The 16,115-nt window shown below is 36.4% G+C and overlaps 4 protein-coding genes across 5 annotated transcripts; 2 read left to right on the top strand and 2 right to left on the bottom strand.

The window, feature by feature from the left end:
* Positions 1 to 1,067: 1,067 nt before the first annotated feature.
* On the top strand, positions 1,068 to 2,300 carry LOC118482134. Its single transcript, XM_035977646.1, has 3 exons — positions 1,068 to 1,192; positions 1,284 to 1,346; positions 1,788 to 2,300. Exons 1-3 carry the CDS (start codon positions 1,180 to 1,182, stop codon positions 2,150 to 2,152), a joined length of 441 nt encoding a protein of 146 aa, XP_035833539.1. The 5' UTR covers positions 1,068 to 1,179; the 3' UTR covers positions 2,153 to 2,300.
* Positions 2,301 to 6,498: 4,198 nt separating this feature from the next.
* On the bottom strand, positions 6,499 to 9,951 carry LOC110878978 (protein FAR1-RELATED SEQUENCE 5-like). The gene is made up of 5 exons (XM_022127381.2): positions 9,718 to 9,951; positions 8,634 to 9,429; positions 8,280 to 8,538; positions 7,453 to 8,010; positions 6,499 to 7,294 (listed from the first exon to the last, which is right to left on the bottom strand). Exons 1-5 carry the CDS (start codon positions 9,737 to 9,739, stop codon positions 6,665 to 6,667), a joined length of 2,265 nt encoding a protein of 754 aa, XP_021983073.1. The 5' UTR covers positions 9,740 to 9,951; the 3' UTR covers positions 6,499 to 6,664.
* Positions 9,952 to 10,582: 631 nt separating this feature from the next.
* On the top strand, positions 10,583 to 13,449 carry LOC110878979 (protein DETOXIFICATION 14). The gene is made up of 7 exons (XM_022127383.2): positions 10,583 to 10,872; positions 11,558 to 12,102; positions 12,190 to 12,276; positions 12,365 to 12,421; positions 12,503 to 12,741; positions 12,823 to 13,028; positions 13,109 to 13,449. Exons 1-7 carry the CDS (start codon positions 10,642 to 10,644, stop codon positions 13,160 to 13,162), a joined length of 1,419 nt encoding a protein of 472 aa, XP_021983075.1. The 5' UTR covers positions 10,583 to 10,641; the 3' UTR covers positions 13,163 to 13,449.
* On the bottom strand, positions 13,388 to 15,104 carry LOC110878980 (transcription initiation factor TFIID subunit 9). 2 transcript variants are annotated; one of them, XM_022127384.2, is made up of 3 exons: positions 14,932 to 15,104; positions 13,928 to 14,201; positions 13,388 to 13,861 (listed from the first exon to the last, which is right to left on the bottom strand). In XM_022127384.2, the coding sequence occupies exons 2-3, from the start codon at positions 14,183 to 14,185 to the stop codon at positions 13,583 to 13,585; spliced, it is 537 nt and encodes a 178-aa protein (XP_021983076.1). In that variant the 5' UTR covers positions 14,186 to 14,201; positions 14,932 to 15,104; the 3' UTR covers positions 13,388 to 13,582. The 2 variants fall into 2 exon arrangements, with proteins under 2 accessions (XP_021983076.1, XP_021983077.1); XM_022127385.1 differs by lacking the exon at positions 14,932 to 15,104 and adding an exon at positions 14,292 to 14,343.
* Positions 15,105 to 16,115: the final 1,011 nt, after the last annotated feature.

Raw genomic sequence — 16,115 nt, 5'->3', positions numbered from 1 at the left:
ATTTGGACTAAAGTGGCAAAACTGGCCAAACCACAGGGACCAAAATGGCAGTTTACTCAAAAAAAAAAAAAGTTAACATCGGTTAGTAGAAATGAGTCTATGGATTTATAGCCCGCCTAGTGACATCTTGGGGGTGGAATAAGGCTTTGGAACCAATAGGTCGTGGGTTAGATTCCCACAAGGGGGTTTTTCCATATTTATTGGGTTTCCTTCTGAATTGTTGTATAGGCATTATGCCTGGTGGAGATGAATATGATCGGGTGGTTCCACTGATTACACGATGATACTCCAATAATCCGTCAGTGATCCAAATTTGCCATAAAAAAGTTGGTAGAAATGATGAAAACAATGCCAACATATGAACTTTGTGGACATATTTTTGTTGAAGTTAATGAACACAATAATTAACTCATGACCATGAGCTAATTTATATATTATTATTTTAAAACATTTGTATGCATTTTTTGGTTGTAATTTGTGTTTAAGTAGTTGTGTCTTAATTAAATAATAGTTTCATTACCTTACCATGTATGCATGTTTGGTTGTAATTTATGCTTAAGTAGTTGTACCTTAATCAAATAATTGTTTCATTACCTTACCAAATTCAACCTGTTTTGTATGCACGTATGGTTGTAAATTGTGCTTAAGTGGTTGTAACCTAGTCAAATAATGGTTTCATTATCTTACCATATTCAATCGGTTTGATTCATTCAAAGTTGTGTTGTTTTATTTGTAAATTATTATCATTTATAATAATCTAATTAATTTAGCCAAAATCTTGTATAAATATAATTTGCAACATATTGATGCAATGGTTTTTGTAACGCATGCATTATGGTTTGTATAGTGGTAATGATATATATATTATGGGGGCGGTTCCCCTAAGAAGCCTATTTTGCCTAAGTTGCCTAAGAAGCAATCTACACCATTTGTTTAAACAACCAATGGACCAGATTAGATCCCTAATATTAAACTAGATAAGTAAACAAAATACAACGCGCGGGGGTATTTTCGCCATAAACAAATAGTACTGGACAAAAAGCACAGCAGTTATCGACGATTCAAAAAAACTTCTTCTTCACTCTCTCTCAAAACTTCCCAATCGCTAACAAACTTCACCTAAAATCGACAATCAGAGAGACGAAAATCGAACAAACAACAACAAAAACAGCATCAACGATGGATTCAGAGAGTACGTTCCATTTTTTTTTTGCATTTTGGTGTATTCGTTTCAATTTTGTACGGTTTTTCTAAGTTTCTTCGAAATCAAATCGATTACACAGGTTCTAAGAGATCTACAAGAAGCCAGAAGCATAAAGAAACAAAACATGATGACGATTTCGAAGGTTTGTTAAGGATCTGTAAACGAACAGATTTCTAGGGTTTTAATATGTCTAAACTGATTCATGTTCTGCATTTTATTAAACAGATCGATCGTTGTGTTTTTTATGAAATAGTGCTGGTTTATTTTTTGTGCTGGTTTATTTTCTGTGCTGGTTTAACCTATGTGCTAGTTTAGTGATTTAGAAATATCTAGCACAAAGTTGTGGTTGGTTTTCTGGTTTTGAAATCGGTGCTGGTTTAACTTCCGTGCTAGTTTAGTGTTTTTTAAGAAACTAGCACAAATTCTAGTTGGTTTACCGTCTATGCTACTTTAGTGTTTTAGAAGAAACTAGCACAAGTGCTACTTTAGTGTTCCAAATCTGTGCTGGTTTACCGACTGTGCTACTTTTAAATTCAGGAGATAAGTAATATAAGTTTCAGTTGTTTTTTGTGTGTGAAAACAGAGCTGTACAATCCCAAACCACTACAAATTGTACAACCAGGAGAACCAATCCCTACTTTTGATAATGAAACTTTGCATCCCATTCCACTAAAAGTTGTAAGACCAACAAAAAAGGAATATTATATGAGTCCGAAATTTTGGAATGAAGTAGCAATCTGGTGGCCAAGCTATACCAATCATCCTACTTCTGGTGGTGAACCTTCAGATCCCATAAAAGAAGAGATTGATGAGAAACCTGAAATCTCAGTTGTACAACCCAAAAAAGAAGAAGATGATGAAAAACAAAAGATCCCCATCCTACAACCTAAACATGAAGAAGATGAGGAAAAACCTATAATCTCAGTCAAGAATTTTGGAAGGAAGTAGCAATCTAGCCAGCTCCTGCTATGATCATCATGTTTATGTTGTTTGTTTTAGTTTTCTAATGTTATCAATGCTGTTATGTATTATGATCATGTTTTTCTGAACCTTATGTAACAATGATGTTTTGAATTATAAAAATCATGGTTTATTATGTATTAAATGATCAAAATGGTACTGGTTATTGTTTTTTTAATATATAGTACACTTTATAACTTGTGCTGGTTACTATGTTTCTTCTGAAATTACTTGCAGGCTCATCAGACAGTGACTTCGAACACCCGGAAAAGAAACAAAAAACAGCACTAAAAGCTGTTGCCACAAACCCTGAACCTATACGATCAACACTTTTCAAGGAATTTGATAAGAAAAAAAGAATTAGAATCAGGAACAGCCCAAAAAACCTTGCTCAATTCATGCAAGTGTTATCTGACGAACAGAAAGCAGAAGTAGATAACATGGGATTTGAAAGCATGAAGAACTTTGATATAACAAATATACCAACTGATCTGGGATACTGGCTCACTAACAATTATGAACCTACAATCAACACACTGAATCTAGGTACACATAATGTAGTGATAACACCTAACCTTGTACAAGAAGTTCTTGGCATACCAATGGGTAAAGTGAAGGTTAAGGAGTTGAGTAAACCAAAAATGAGTGATCCAGTTGTTGCAGAGTTTAGAAATCAATTTGAAATTGATGATGAACTGCCAAAAATGCATCATATTATTCATGTTGTGGAAGAACAGAAGGAGAGTGGAAGGCTATTTCAACTGAACTTTCTTGTAATGTTCAACTCAATAATGGCAGAGCTCACACACGGTGGCAACGTCAACATGAAATTCCTTACAACATTGCAACCTGATGTAGATATTAAGGATGTTGACTGGTGCAGCTACGTGATCGACTGCTTGAACAGAAAGACAACAAGCTGGTTCCAATCTAAAGCAGCACATTACATCGGGCCGATAACATTTCTAGTGGTATGTTGTAGTTATCTAAAAATGATCTATATTTATTGTTTTTTATCAAACATAATAACAAAAACTAACTTGTAAATCAATCAGTTGGTTTATGCTCATGATACATACCAAAGAACAAATCCAACACAGAAGATGATACCAGCTGTAATGTATCATAAAAATGATACAATTAAAAAGCTTGGTCCGGTGGTGGAAAGCAATAAAAGAAAGAGAAGTGAAAAGGTGGTGAAGAGTAAGAAGAAAACAAGTTTGAAACCAGCACAGAAACTCGCCTTGACAACACAAACACCTACTCAAATGGTGGTGAAGAGTAAGAAGAAAACAAGTTTGAAAGCAGCAACAACTGGTGAAACAGAAGAAAATGAAAAACGAAAGAATTTGAAAGTAAAACTGAAGATGAAGAAAAAAGCACCAGCTGAACAACCTCTATCCACATATCAAGAAATCTCGAAGGAAACTGATGAAGCTAGAAATCGTTACTTTAGTGACTTCCCAGAATCTCTAGACATTACACAAAGTTTGGACATTCCACAATCCCAGGAAAAACTCTCACAAATTCCACCTACAAATCCAACAAGTGGAGTGGTAAATTCTATTTTATTGTGTTTATCTGTAGTATTACTGAAAAAAGTGCTGGTTTAGATGGTTATTGAAAAAATGTGCTACTTTTATGACATTTGTTGAAAAATGTGCTACTTTTATGACACTTAGTGTTTGGAATGTTAAATTATGCTAGTTTATACCTAGTATATGTTAGTTTAATGTTAGAATTTGGAATGTGAAATTGTGCTGATTTATATGCTAAAGTGTGCTGGTTTAAATGGATTGTAAAACTGTGCTAGTTTGAAATGTGCTACTTTTACAATTTGTGCTACTTTATAAAAAGAATGTGCTGGTTATCTTTTCAGGAATGGATTTGTCTGATAAAAACCAAAACAAAAGAGCTGGACATGCATGTCAAAGAAACACACGAAATGATTACAAAATGTTTAACAAAGTACAGAGGTGATGAGGTTGTGGATGCTGTGGATGAGTGGAGAAAAAGATTGGTAGTATATGGTGAAAAGTACAATTTCGAGAAGCAAGAATCAGAAGCAGGGAATGAAGAAAAGAAAAAAGGAGGAAGTGGAGAGAAGACAGAAGGAGGGAATGAAAAGGAAGAAGGGAATGAAGTTAAACTTACCCAATCACAAAAAAAAAATGGTGGTCTCACAATTTGATTCAACTCCTTTCAGAATCACCAGTTCAATGTGGCCAGAGGTTATAAAAGAAATAGAAAAGGCAGAACAAGTAGCAAGCAGCAAAAAAGATGGTGCTGATCATGGAGTTGGTGGTGAAGAAGAAAAGGATGCAGGTGGAGAAAAGGCTAAAGATGGTAAACCTGATGGGGAAACAACAAAGAAAGGAGGTGAAGATGCTAATGAACCACCAAAGGGAGAAAGTGACACTGCTGGTCAACCAGCAAAGAAAGAAGGATTTGAAGATGCTAATGAACCACCAAAGGGAGAAAGTGACACTGCTGGTCAACCAGCACGGCAAGGAGAGGTTTTTAAAACACCAGAAAAGGAACCCAAAAAAGACAGTGAAAAACAAGAATTCATAGGTGAAGACCTAAACGCCGGAGTCCAGAAGAAAAGCAAACGTACAACTCACCCTGCCGAACCTTTATGTTCACCATATATGCAGCGAGTTGTACAAATAAAAACAAAAACTGAAAAAATTGAAGTAAGGATAGCCGAATGGATGTTCTCGACAGTTGACGACCCCTGGTAAGTATAAAAACCAACAAAATCTTAATTGGATAAAAATAAGTATTTAAACTAATGTGTATTACAACAATGCAGGGTGTTTATATTTGAGACAGCATTTAACACAAACCTTTCAAGGGTATGTCTGGAGTCGCTTCACCCGAACTTATACATACATGTCCAAGTCCTAACAGCTTGGTCATTGGTACTAAACAGTGAAGAGGTCTACAGAAGCAAAGGTTCGCCGGCAAGAGTTTTCTGCCCATGCAACATGCTGGTATGTTTTCTAATATGTGCTGGTTTTAATAACAGATTAGAAAAAGCGCATTTAACAAAATGTGCTGGATTATTACACATTGTGCTGGTTTTGAAAAATTAATGTTTTATTAATAGCTGGTTAGTCTAATATATGAAATGCTATTATTGTGCTGGTTCATAACACATTGTGCTGGTGCTGGTTTATAACACATTGTGCTGGTTTCTGTGCAGGGAGAAAACAACTTCAAACCAAAACTGAACAAAAAGACCTGCACACAAAATTTCAGCGAAAACATTGCCGCGACATTGATGACTACCGAGTTTGGAACTATTAGGAAAGTGGACATGTTGTTCATTCCAATACTACAACACAAGCACTACTACATTGTATGTTTTGATTTCAAGGGAGAAGCCATCAAGATTATAGACAACATGAAAGGGAAAGCAAAAGCACAAAAAATGGCACGTGCTAAAAGAGTGGTAATATATTGATGCCCATTAATTCTGTGCTGTTTATTTTAATTATATTTGTGATGCTTAGGGATTTTGATTTTGAAAATTTTCAAATTACAGAAAGAAATTGTATGTGATTACCTTGAAGTTGAATACCCAACAATGCACAAAAAGATGTCGCCCTTGGAACCAGAAATAATGAAAATGTCGTGGCAAACGGAAAAGAACTTTGTAGATTGTGGTGTCTTTGCAATGAGACACATGGAGACATACACAGGGAATCATGTGAGCAAGAAGGAATGGGATAGTGGGCTGTCGAAAGAGTCACCGGAACAAGACAAAGAGTTGGTTGAACTGAGATACAAGTATTTAAGCAAAATACTTTTATCCGACATCAACTTAGCGAAAGGTGAAATGATGGAACTGTTAGAGAAGTATGAGAAGATGGAGCCTGAAAAGAAAGAGGAATGCAAGAAAAATGCGGAAACGAAAATCAATGACAGATTGAACCAGAAATATTGATTGTGTTGGTTGAACAATATAACATTAGTTTGGTAGTTGTCTGTAATATTTTGTGCTGGTTTAACAATTAATATGGTGCTGGTTTAACAATTACATTGTACTGCTTTAACAGTTATATTAGGAGTTAATTTTATGCTGGTTTCACTATGACAATATGTGATGGTTTTACAATTAATATTGTGCTGGTTTCACTATGACAATATGTGATGGTTTCATAGAAGAAGTTTAAAATTGTGCTGGTTTTATAATTGTGCTGGTTTTAAAGAACAAAGTTTAATTATAAAACCAGCACAATTTTATACTTCTTCTATGAAATTGTGCTGGTTTTATAATTGTGCTGGTTTCAACCAGCACATTTTAAACAGTATATTGAATGTTGAAAAATCAACAAAAACTAATAATGTGCTGGTTGAATGTTGTAAACATAATAAGAATACAAGAAATCCAAACTGAAATGAAAAAAATAACAAATCCAAATATCATAGAAGAAGTTTAAAAATGTGCTGGTTTCATACAATTAATATTGTGCTGGTTTCCAACACACACGACTAACTGCTCTTCTGGGAATCAGCAACAGTAGTCTTCATCTTACAAGTCCAACTATTATGTCCATGACCTCCACATATCAAACAACTTCTAGTTTTAGTTTTCTTTGATATTCTTGAAGATGATACCTCACGAAAAGACTTTAAGCGTTTGTTTGAACCACACCCCTTGTTTCTTATACCACTAGGTGGAAGAATGGTAGCAGAAGACGATGAACATGGCTGATCAGCATGAAGAATATTAGCTAATCTTGCATTCTTGTCAAATGATTCTGCAGGAAGGTCAGCAGAATCAACCTTCAACTTCGACTCGATCACTTGGTCTCTATACGACGATAACAGGTCAATATTTGTAACAAGACGGTTAACAATATGTTCAGTTGCAGTCATTATCTCACGCACAATGCTGGAAGCACGTTCAACTTGATTACCAGCAGCATTTTGATCAAAACTCGAAACTTTTGTCTTTTTTGGAACAACATCTCTTGTCCAACGCCCCATAACATATTTTTTAGGGAACTCCTTTATACCACAAAGACGAAGAACACAAAAGGCATGCCTACATAGCAAACCATACTGCTCATATCGGTTGCAGCTGCATTTAATTACCATATCCTTAGGAGTAAAAAGAACCTACACAAATAACAAATGCTTATATTGTGCTAGTTTATAACAAAAGTGTGCTGGTTTATATATGTAAAATTCTAATTGTAAATATAAATCACTGTGCTACTTAAAATGTATTGTAAAAAGCAGAACATGTTTGTGCTACTAAAGGTATAAATAAATACCTCATGAAGGCCAGGAAGATTGACCTGTAGAATATAAAACTTAATTGAATCACCAACTTCTTCTTCACGCCTGCACATACAATTCTTGCAAGCAAGTCGAATTTCTTCTTGAACATCAAAAAATATCCCCCGAGTATAAATCTTTGCAGCTTCCAGTTCCAATTCATAATTGGTTTTCATGCGAGGTTGTGTGTATCTGGTATCATGATCACGTTTGCTGCGCTTAAACCTCTGAGATTCCATTGCAGTATCAAAATGGCTCAAAAACTCAACTAATGACAATTTTGTGTTGGTTAATTGACCAAAAAAATGATTTTCACTCTCAGACCTAGATGTTGTACGCATAAGACCGGACATATGTTCATGACGATAGTATGCAGGAATCCAATCTGATCTCAGGTTGTACATATCAGACAGCCAGCTGTTACTAGTAAGGTTGTACTTAATCATTAAATCACACCATTGTGTCTCAAACTGTGCTGGTTCAAGAGCATCAGTCCATACAACATCACATATATCTTCTTTAAAAACCTCATCTTGTGATAGCTCAGTACCAACCTATAACAAAAAAAAAAATAATTAGTATATTAAAACAGCAAACAAACCCTAAAATGTGCTGGTTTATATGTTAAAGTGTGCTAGTTGATGTATAAACTTAAACTATGATGCTTAAACTGTGATGGTTTAAAGAAAGTGTGCTGGTTTAATAGTGTGCTGAATTATATGCCAAAGTGTGCTGGTTTATATGCTAAAGTGTGCTGGTTTAAATGGATTGTTTAAAGTGTGCTGGTTTATATGCTAAAAGTGTGCTGGTTTAAGAAAGTTACCTTTTCAGAAACTTTGATCATTATATGCCACATACACAAACGATGTCTGGTATCTGGGAAAACATCTCGGATGGCAATTTTCATTGCAGCGTCCTGATCAGTCACAACCACCTTAGGTGCAACACCAAAAGCCTTCAAAAAACTTTGAAGAAGCCATTTATATGATTCAGCAGTTTCAGATGCTAACAAAGAACCAGCAAACGTGACATTGTGATGATGATTATCGATTCCAGTGAACGGAACAAATACCAAGTCATACCTAAAAATTGAATTGATTATATTACAACTGCTTGCTGAATTGTGCTAGTTTAATAAAAATATGAATAAATGATCTACAAAAAGTGAATAAAATACCTGTTCGTACGGAACGTAGCATCAAAAGACATAACATCCCCAAAGACCTCATAATTCAGTTTCATTTCTTCATCAGCCCAAAATAATCCAGCAAGTGCACCTTTTTCATCACAATAAAATTCACAAGAAAAATTCGGCAAATACAGCTTCTTCTTCATAAGACGTTGGACAGCCATATCCACATCAAACTCTCCAATGAACAAATTAATATCTCTTTTAAAATTTTTACAATCAGTAGACGTCACTCCAACCTTATCAAATCCACCACGAATCTTTCTCATAAGGTTGAATGCCCTAACTGGACCAATATTCATCTCAGAAAAATCAGAAAGCAGTTGCTCTTCAGTGAATGTCAACTTTCTAGACGAAGCTAAAAGATGATAATCCTCTTCATCAACAAAAGAATGATTATGCTCCTCAAATACATGAGAAATTCTATAAGTATTTTTTGGAGTTAAAGACAAACGGATGTGTGCCTTACATCCGGTACGTTTAGAAGGTCTCCTCCTTCGGTCATTTAACTTTTTATCAGCACCAACACTATCATTTACCGTGTCAACAGCACAGGATGTCGCTGAACCCTCTTTCGCACAAACAAAGTACTTTCTAATCACAACACCATTTTTTGAAGATTGAGTATGCTTTCGACCCTCAAACCCAGATAACTTAGCATACTTCTTATAGAAATTAAAGGCAGAATCAATTGACTGGAAATGCATACCAACTACAGGTTTGGAAGAATCTGGAACAATAGGAGTATAATACTGATTACCAGTAGTTGGACAGATACGAACTCCTGAACAAATCAAAAAACCAGAACAAATAAAAGATATCAGCACAAACTTTACAATAAACTAGCACAAAAAACAAGCACAACTTTACCAGACAAACTAGCACAAAATAAAGATATCAGCACAACCTTACAAACCTACACTTTAAAATATGATGTAATATAAAAAAACCAGCACAACTTCAAAAAACAAGCACAACTTCAGAACTACACTTTTAAATAAAAACCAGCACAACTTAGATCAAAACTAAAAACCTAAAAAGTAGATGAAATTAAAACTAGAAGGTATTTTACCATCGACAGTAGTAGACATCATTAAAATAGAGGAGGATAAATCAGCAAATCAATGAATGAACAGAGGAGCTAGGGTTCCACCAAATCGATGAAAACGATGAACGATTCAGCAGGATTGATCTCAATCTCGCAGGTACCGGCAAATCGATGAAAACGATCAACGATTCAGCAGGATTGAGATTGAGATTTGCGATTGATTTAGATGAAAACGATCTCGATGAAATTGGTCAGATGATGAAGCTCAATGAATGAATGAAGGAATGAAAATCGTGTGATTAAACTAAGTACAGATCTGTTTGAAATTTGCATTTTCCAATATTACCCTTTCATCTAAATTAATGAGATTGCCACATGTAAGCTCAAGATTGCTTCTTAGGAAACTTAGGGAAGATTAAATTCTTAGTTGAACCTCTCCCTATATATTATATATAGATTACGATGAATCTGTCAAACGGGAAAAAATAGACGCGGGTTCATCGTAACGCACGAGTCCTAGATCAACTTAGTTATTTTATTCTATGTTTTACGTTTTGTTTTAATTTCTTCGCATTAACACGCCGCAACTTCAATATTGGTGATCGCTGGCGGTAGTGTGCCATTAGTGCTCGCCCCCACCCTAAAAACTAAAATATCATGATTATTATAATATAAAATGCTGACACTAATATAATGGTATTAGTTCAAGTACATTTTAGTTTAGGTGACGGTGGCCATTTGGCATTTTGCTCTCACTAAAGCTCGAGTGCTCAACTTTATTTCAAGTTCACTCATTTAATTTATTATACTGGAGCAAGGTGCAATACCTTTTTTTGAAAGCGACCAATTGGCCACCAACACTTGTCCATATCGGTGTCTATAAATGATTCATCTTGCTCGCTACCACAAAAAAAAGGAAATGAAAATATTTGACATATTGTGATATTGATGGAGGAGGGGTTGTTGTTGAGGGCGGAGGCGCCACGGAGATGGGATGTTGTATTGGCGGAGGAGGTGAAGAGAAGTTGTCACATAGCGTTGCCGATGGTGGTGGTGATGGTGTCACAAAACTTATTGCGTGTGGCGTCTATGTCAATAGTTGGGCACCTTGGTCAACTAGAACTCGCAAGCACAGCTATTGCTACCTCCTTTGCCAATGTAACCGGCTACAGTCTCCTTGTAATCTCTCTCACTTTCTCTTCTTAGTTTTCCTCCTTTTCTTTGTTGACCAATCGGTTAAATACTTGAATCAGTAAAGGCATGATGGCAACCAGCCGACATTCCGGTTTTCAAAACATTACAAATAGCATAGTGAACTTGATGAACATATTCAAGATATGAGATTCGTAGACCCTAAAAAATGACGACTCCAAACTTAAATGATTAACGAGTACATTATCAATATGCTTTGAAAATCATTTAAGTTTTTTAGAACGACAAACTCACACGCTCTCTAAACCCTACTCTTAAATCTACATCAACATCTACAATATCAGAACCATTAACCACTTTAAGGAGGAACACCTTTACTACACATCTTGATACCGCTAGACTTATTATGATTAGCAGTGCTATGAATGTGACTTTTACTTGTTAAGTGTATAGGGATAATAAAACAGAAAAATAAACTGATCGATGGTTAGGGTCCGGTTAGAAAATTTTAAACTTTTCATCCAAACCGCTAACTACAGTTTCAAGTGTGTTTGGTTGGACCGGCTGGTTTTAACGGTTTGGTATTCACAGTGTATACCAACATTTTCTTTTATTAGTTAACATGTATATAAATATATAATTTTACATTCTCTCTTTATTACAACAATTCCTTGATTGATTTTCCATCTATAAAACCAACAAACATCAACAGTTTGGCCTGGCGAGTGCATTGGAGACGTTATGTGGGCAAGCTTATGGAGCACGCCAGTACCATAGGCTCGGAGCATATACATATGGCGCCATGATATCTCTAGTTTTAGTCTGTTTCCCGATTTCCATTTTGTGGTTTTACGTCGACAAGCTCCTAATTCTTATAGGCCAAGACCCTTTAATTTCAGCTGAAGCGCGTAAATTTTCAGTGTGGCTCATTCCTACCCTATTCCCTTACTCCATACTCCAACTATTCATTCGATATTTACTGTCTCAAAGTCTCATCTTTCCAATGCTATGGAGCTCCGTTGCGGTTCTTGTTATCCACATACCCCTTTGTTGGGCTCTAGTGTTCCAGCAAGGGTTTGGGGCAGCTGGAGCCGCATTAGCCATTGCAATCTCCTACACTTTGAATGTGGTATTTCTTGGATTTTACTTGTACTACTCAAAAGCGTGTGAGAAAACTCGTGTCACGTTTTCAGTGGATGGCTTTAAAACCATTAGAGAGTTCTTTCGTTTCGCCAGCCTGTCAGCTGTCATGACATGGTAAATTTAGACATGATTTTCAAAACTCGAGCAAGATTTTGACATGCAACATGCTTATTTACGTGAGATTTTCATTTTCTTGTGTAGCCTTGAATGGTGGTCGTACGAGATCATTGCTTTGCTAGCGGGGCTCTTGCCGAATCCTCAACTTGAGACTTCAGTGCTCTCAATATGGTAATCCTTATTCAAGTAAACCTGTAAAATAGTGATCTTTTAACATTTTCGACCAACTTAACATACTTGGGGTCATCTCGTGCAACAGTCTAACGGTTAGCGCCTTACACTACTACATACCCTACTCATTTGGGGCTGCAGCAAGGTATGCTCATAGCATGTTTGACGTTTCACCACTAGTGATAATGTAATGCGTGCCCCAGACTAAAGATATGCTCTTTTGCAGCACACGAATATCAAACGAGTTAGGAGCTGGGAATCCACAGGCTGCAAAAACAGTTCTCTTGGCTGTAACTGGTCTTGGAACAGTGGAAGTAATCATAGCCGTCACAGGTCTTTTCTGGTCACGTTCGATTCTGGGATATGCATTCGGCAACGAGCAGGAATTAGTTGACTATGTCAAGGACATCACCCTTCTTCTTTGTTTCACCATATTTGCAGATACAGTACAAGCAATCCTTTCAGGTTTGCAGTTTAAACCCGGATGAAATGTATTGGGAATCCAAAACCGTAACAAGCTCGTGAAAGTTGTTTTTTCCTAAACAGGAGTTGCTAGAGGGAGTGGATGGCAACATATCGGAGCTTATATTAATCTCGGGTCGTATTATCTCGTTGGAACCCCCATGGCTCTAGTTTTGGGTTTTGTGGTCCACCTAAAAGGGAAAGGCTTATGGAGTGGACTAGTAATCGGATCACTCGTGCAATGCATTCTACTTGCTCTAATAACATGTTCCACCAATTGGGAAAAACAGGTTCTTAATTAGGCCAACATATTTATTTTTATCTTAACTTTGTTAAATATTAGTCTACCAACTTATAATAGCTATCTCAGGCAACAATGGCGAGAGAAAGGATATTTGTGAAGGCAGTTATTGAAAAGGAATGATGCGTCAACTAAACAGGCAAAATCGGGCATTAACAAACGTGTCGAATCACGATCACGTATATCAAGAATTGTCTACTACCCGAGAAAAAAGAACATGTGAATTGCAAAGGGTCTTTGACAATGGTTTAATGATTGCTCGATGCGTCAGTAATGTAATTTTGAGAAGAGCTTATTGCGCATTGATTTGCTAACATAGTTAAATGAGTTTTTGTAGGCTTAATGTTGTGTGTCCATGAATGTTTGTATATAGACTAAACTAAACATAATGATATAAAGCTATATGGGTATTCAAATGCTTCAAACTACAACTTCACCTGTAACAAACATTGATAACTAACAACATTCACTTTAAGTAACACTGGAATAGATAACAAAAGGGGAGAGACAAACGTTAGGCAAATTCGCTCATTAAGCCATGGTTCACCTTGGTCGTTTCGGGCCAAGTGGAAAGGAAACTCGTTGAGGGGTATTTTGTTGCATATCAGTCCTCTGTTCTTGAGACGAGTTCTGCTTAGAATCACTAGCTTCTTCATCTTCCTCTGTTTCTTCAACAGCTTCATTTGTTCGTTTCTTCGAAATCGCAAGCTGGTAATTTGGACTGATTAAAGTATCTGCCTCTGGAGGCAGCGCCATCCCCGGTCCACTCAGTGACCTTGGCAACGGAATTTTGTTCCTTTCCCTCGCCAATTCTAAAAGAACCTTTTAAATAATTCATGTCACAATCATATAATACAACCGAATATATGAATAAAGACTATATGGTACCTCTCGTGGAGGGGGTTGGGAGAAGCTGAAATTGACTTTAGACTGAATGGCGAGTTTGACATCATCAGAATCGATAGTAGCCTTGCCAGCATGCTCTGAATACACCTGCGCATCGGTGAGCACATCCACTACGTAACGGTACCAAAGTTCTAGAAACTGGTGCACAACACGAGGTTCATAGTTTTCAACACCCATTGATTTCAGCAATGTTTTAACAATCTTGGCATCCCTTGGCAAGTCCTCTTCTCCATCAGCCATTCCTCAAAGTTCTTATCTGCAAATAAAATACAACTACCGACTTACACTAAACTCAACCAGAACCAGAACTACACGAGAAAACATAACTAACGTAAGCAAACAAAACCTTCTGAACCGTCCCACGTGTGATACTTACGGATGCCTGGCTAAACCTACAAATCACATTATATTACCTGCAGCTTATGTTTCATTCTTCATATTCTAACTTTAACTGCGTACGGTAAATAAAGGCTAATTCCTTTTTTAGAAATCAGAGGATCACATAAGTGTAATCAAGATGATGAAAACTATAATGTCACTCCTACACAAGCTAGATCTTACAGCAGTGGTCTCACAAATTTCAATTTTCAACACATGAGGTGGATTAAATGGCAGGTTTTGGAGGATTAGTTTGGACTCAACAGTCGGTGTGGAAGAGAATTAGTATCAATAAACACCCTTTATGAAGCACTTTAACAAACAAGTAGCCATGAACAATTAATTAAATTCTAATAGCTAAAGGTGTTCATTAGGGCATTTTATCGAACACTTGGTAGGCATATGCACATGAAACGAAATTACCTCAAACTCAGACCTTCTAATACTATCAGACATAAACACAACACAAAATCAAGAGACAGAGTCTAACTAAGTGGAGTAATTGAAATACAATGACAAATAGGGTGATCTAGGACACGAAATTAAACCCTAGAAACGAAAACGAAAAGAGAGAAAACCCTAAATTGAAGTGAAAGAAAAGGGCTTACTTTAAATTGGTGACAACTATTGTGAAAGACCTTAAAGAAGGTGATGAAGGAAGCTTGATGCTGCTGCAGAGAAGACGGAAGTGGATGGGTTTCTTTTACAGGAAATAAGGGGGTGTTTAGATTTATTCATAAGCAAACATTTTAAAAGGAATCACTAATTAATTCCTTTGTTAATACGAGAAAATGTTTTTTCAATAGAAAGTTGATAAAAGTTTGTTTAAATGCAAGAATGTCATAAAAATAATAAACAGATGAAAACTTTATTCAACTAGAAAATATACGCAACAAAAGTTGTATGAAATTCTGCACAAAAAAGTTATAAAAAAGCACAGATTTAGTTAGTATTATAGCTATACATGCCCATTTTAGTGAATTTGGTGATATATTTTTTTTATCTCATCATTGGTTGTACAGGAGCACCCCTTAACCGGTTTAGGAACCGAACTGACAACTCAATCTTACCCGAAACCGGGTTCAACCTAGGGGCGGCAATTCTTGACATGACCCGTTAACCCGACCCGAACCTGACACGAAAAAAACAGGTTTGGTCAACTAACACGACCCGTATTAAAAACGGGTCGGGTTCGGGTTGACCCGTATAAAAACGGGTTGACCTATTAACCCGGATAACTATTTAGATAAAAAATATTTTGTATTTTTGTTTTTGTTTTTTCGGTTTCTATTTTACATGGTTAGTTATAATAACGTCAATTTTGACACATTATATTATTTATTTATCACACTCATACTTATCATTAAACATGTTATCGATAACCCGCTTAAAACCGAACAACTCATTTATAAATCGTCAACTTATATCACTCATTTAAAAATATGGGTTAAACGGGTCGGATTCGGGTTGACCCGAATTAATATGGGTCGGGTTAGGGTTGAAATCTTTGACCCGAATAATAATATGGGTCGGGTTCGGGTTGAACATTTCAACCCACCAACCCGCCAACCCATCAACCCGACACGATTGCCACCCCTAGTTCAACCTGATGGAGCCCCAGCCCGATTAAGACATGTTTCTACATGCATATTTTGACTCGGTTTGATGGATTTTGCAACCCGGTTTCAATCTTTCGGTTTGTAACCGGATGCCTCAACCCGGTTTAAACCCAATACCACGAGCCTAATCCAATTTTTAGAATCTAGCCGCTATATAACGGCTATATAGTCTT

The sequence above is a fragment of the Helianthus annuus genome, chromosome 9 (assembly GCF_002127325.2).
Source record: "Helianthus annuus cultivar XRQ/B chromosome 9, HanXRQr2.0-SUNRISE, whole genome shotgun sequence".
In the NCBI taxonomy this organism is placed as follows: Eukaryota; Viridiplantae; Streptophyta; class Magnoliopsida; order Asterales; family Asteraceae; genus Helianthus; species Helianthus annuus.
Note: the sequence above shows the minus strand (reverse complement) of the source record. Positions and strands in the feature narration are given on the sequence as shown.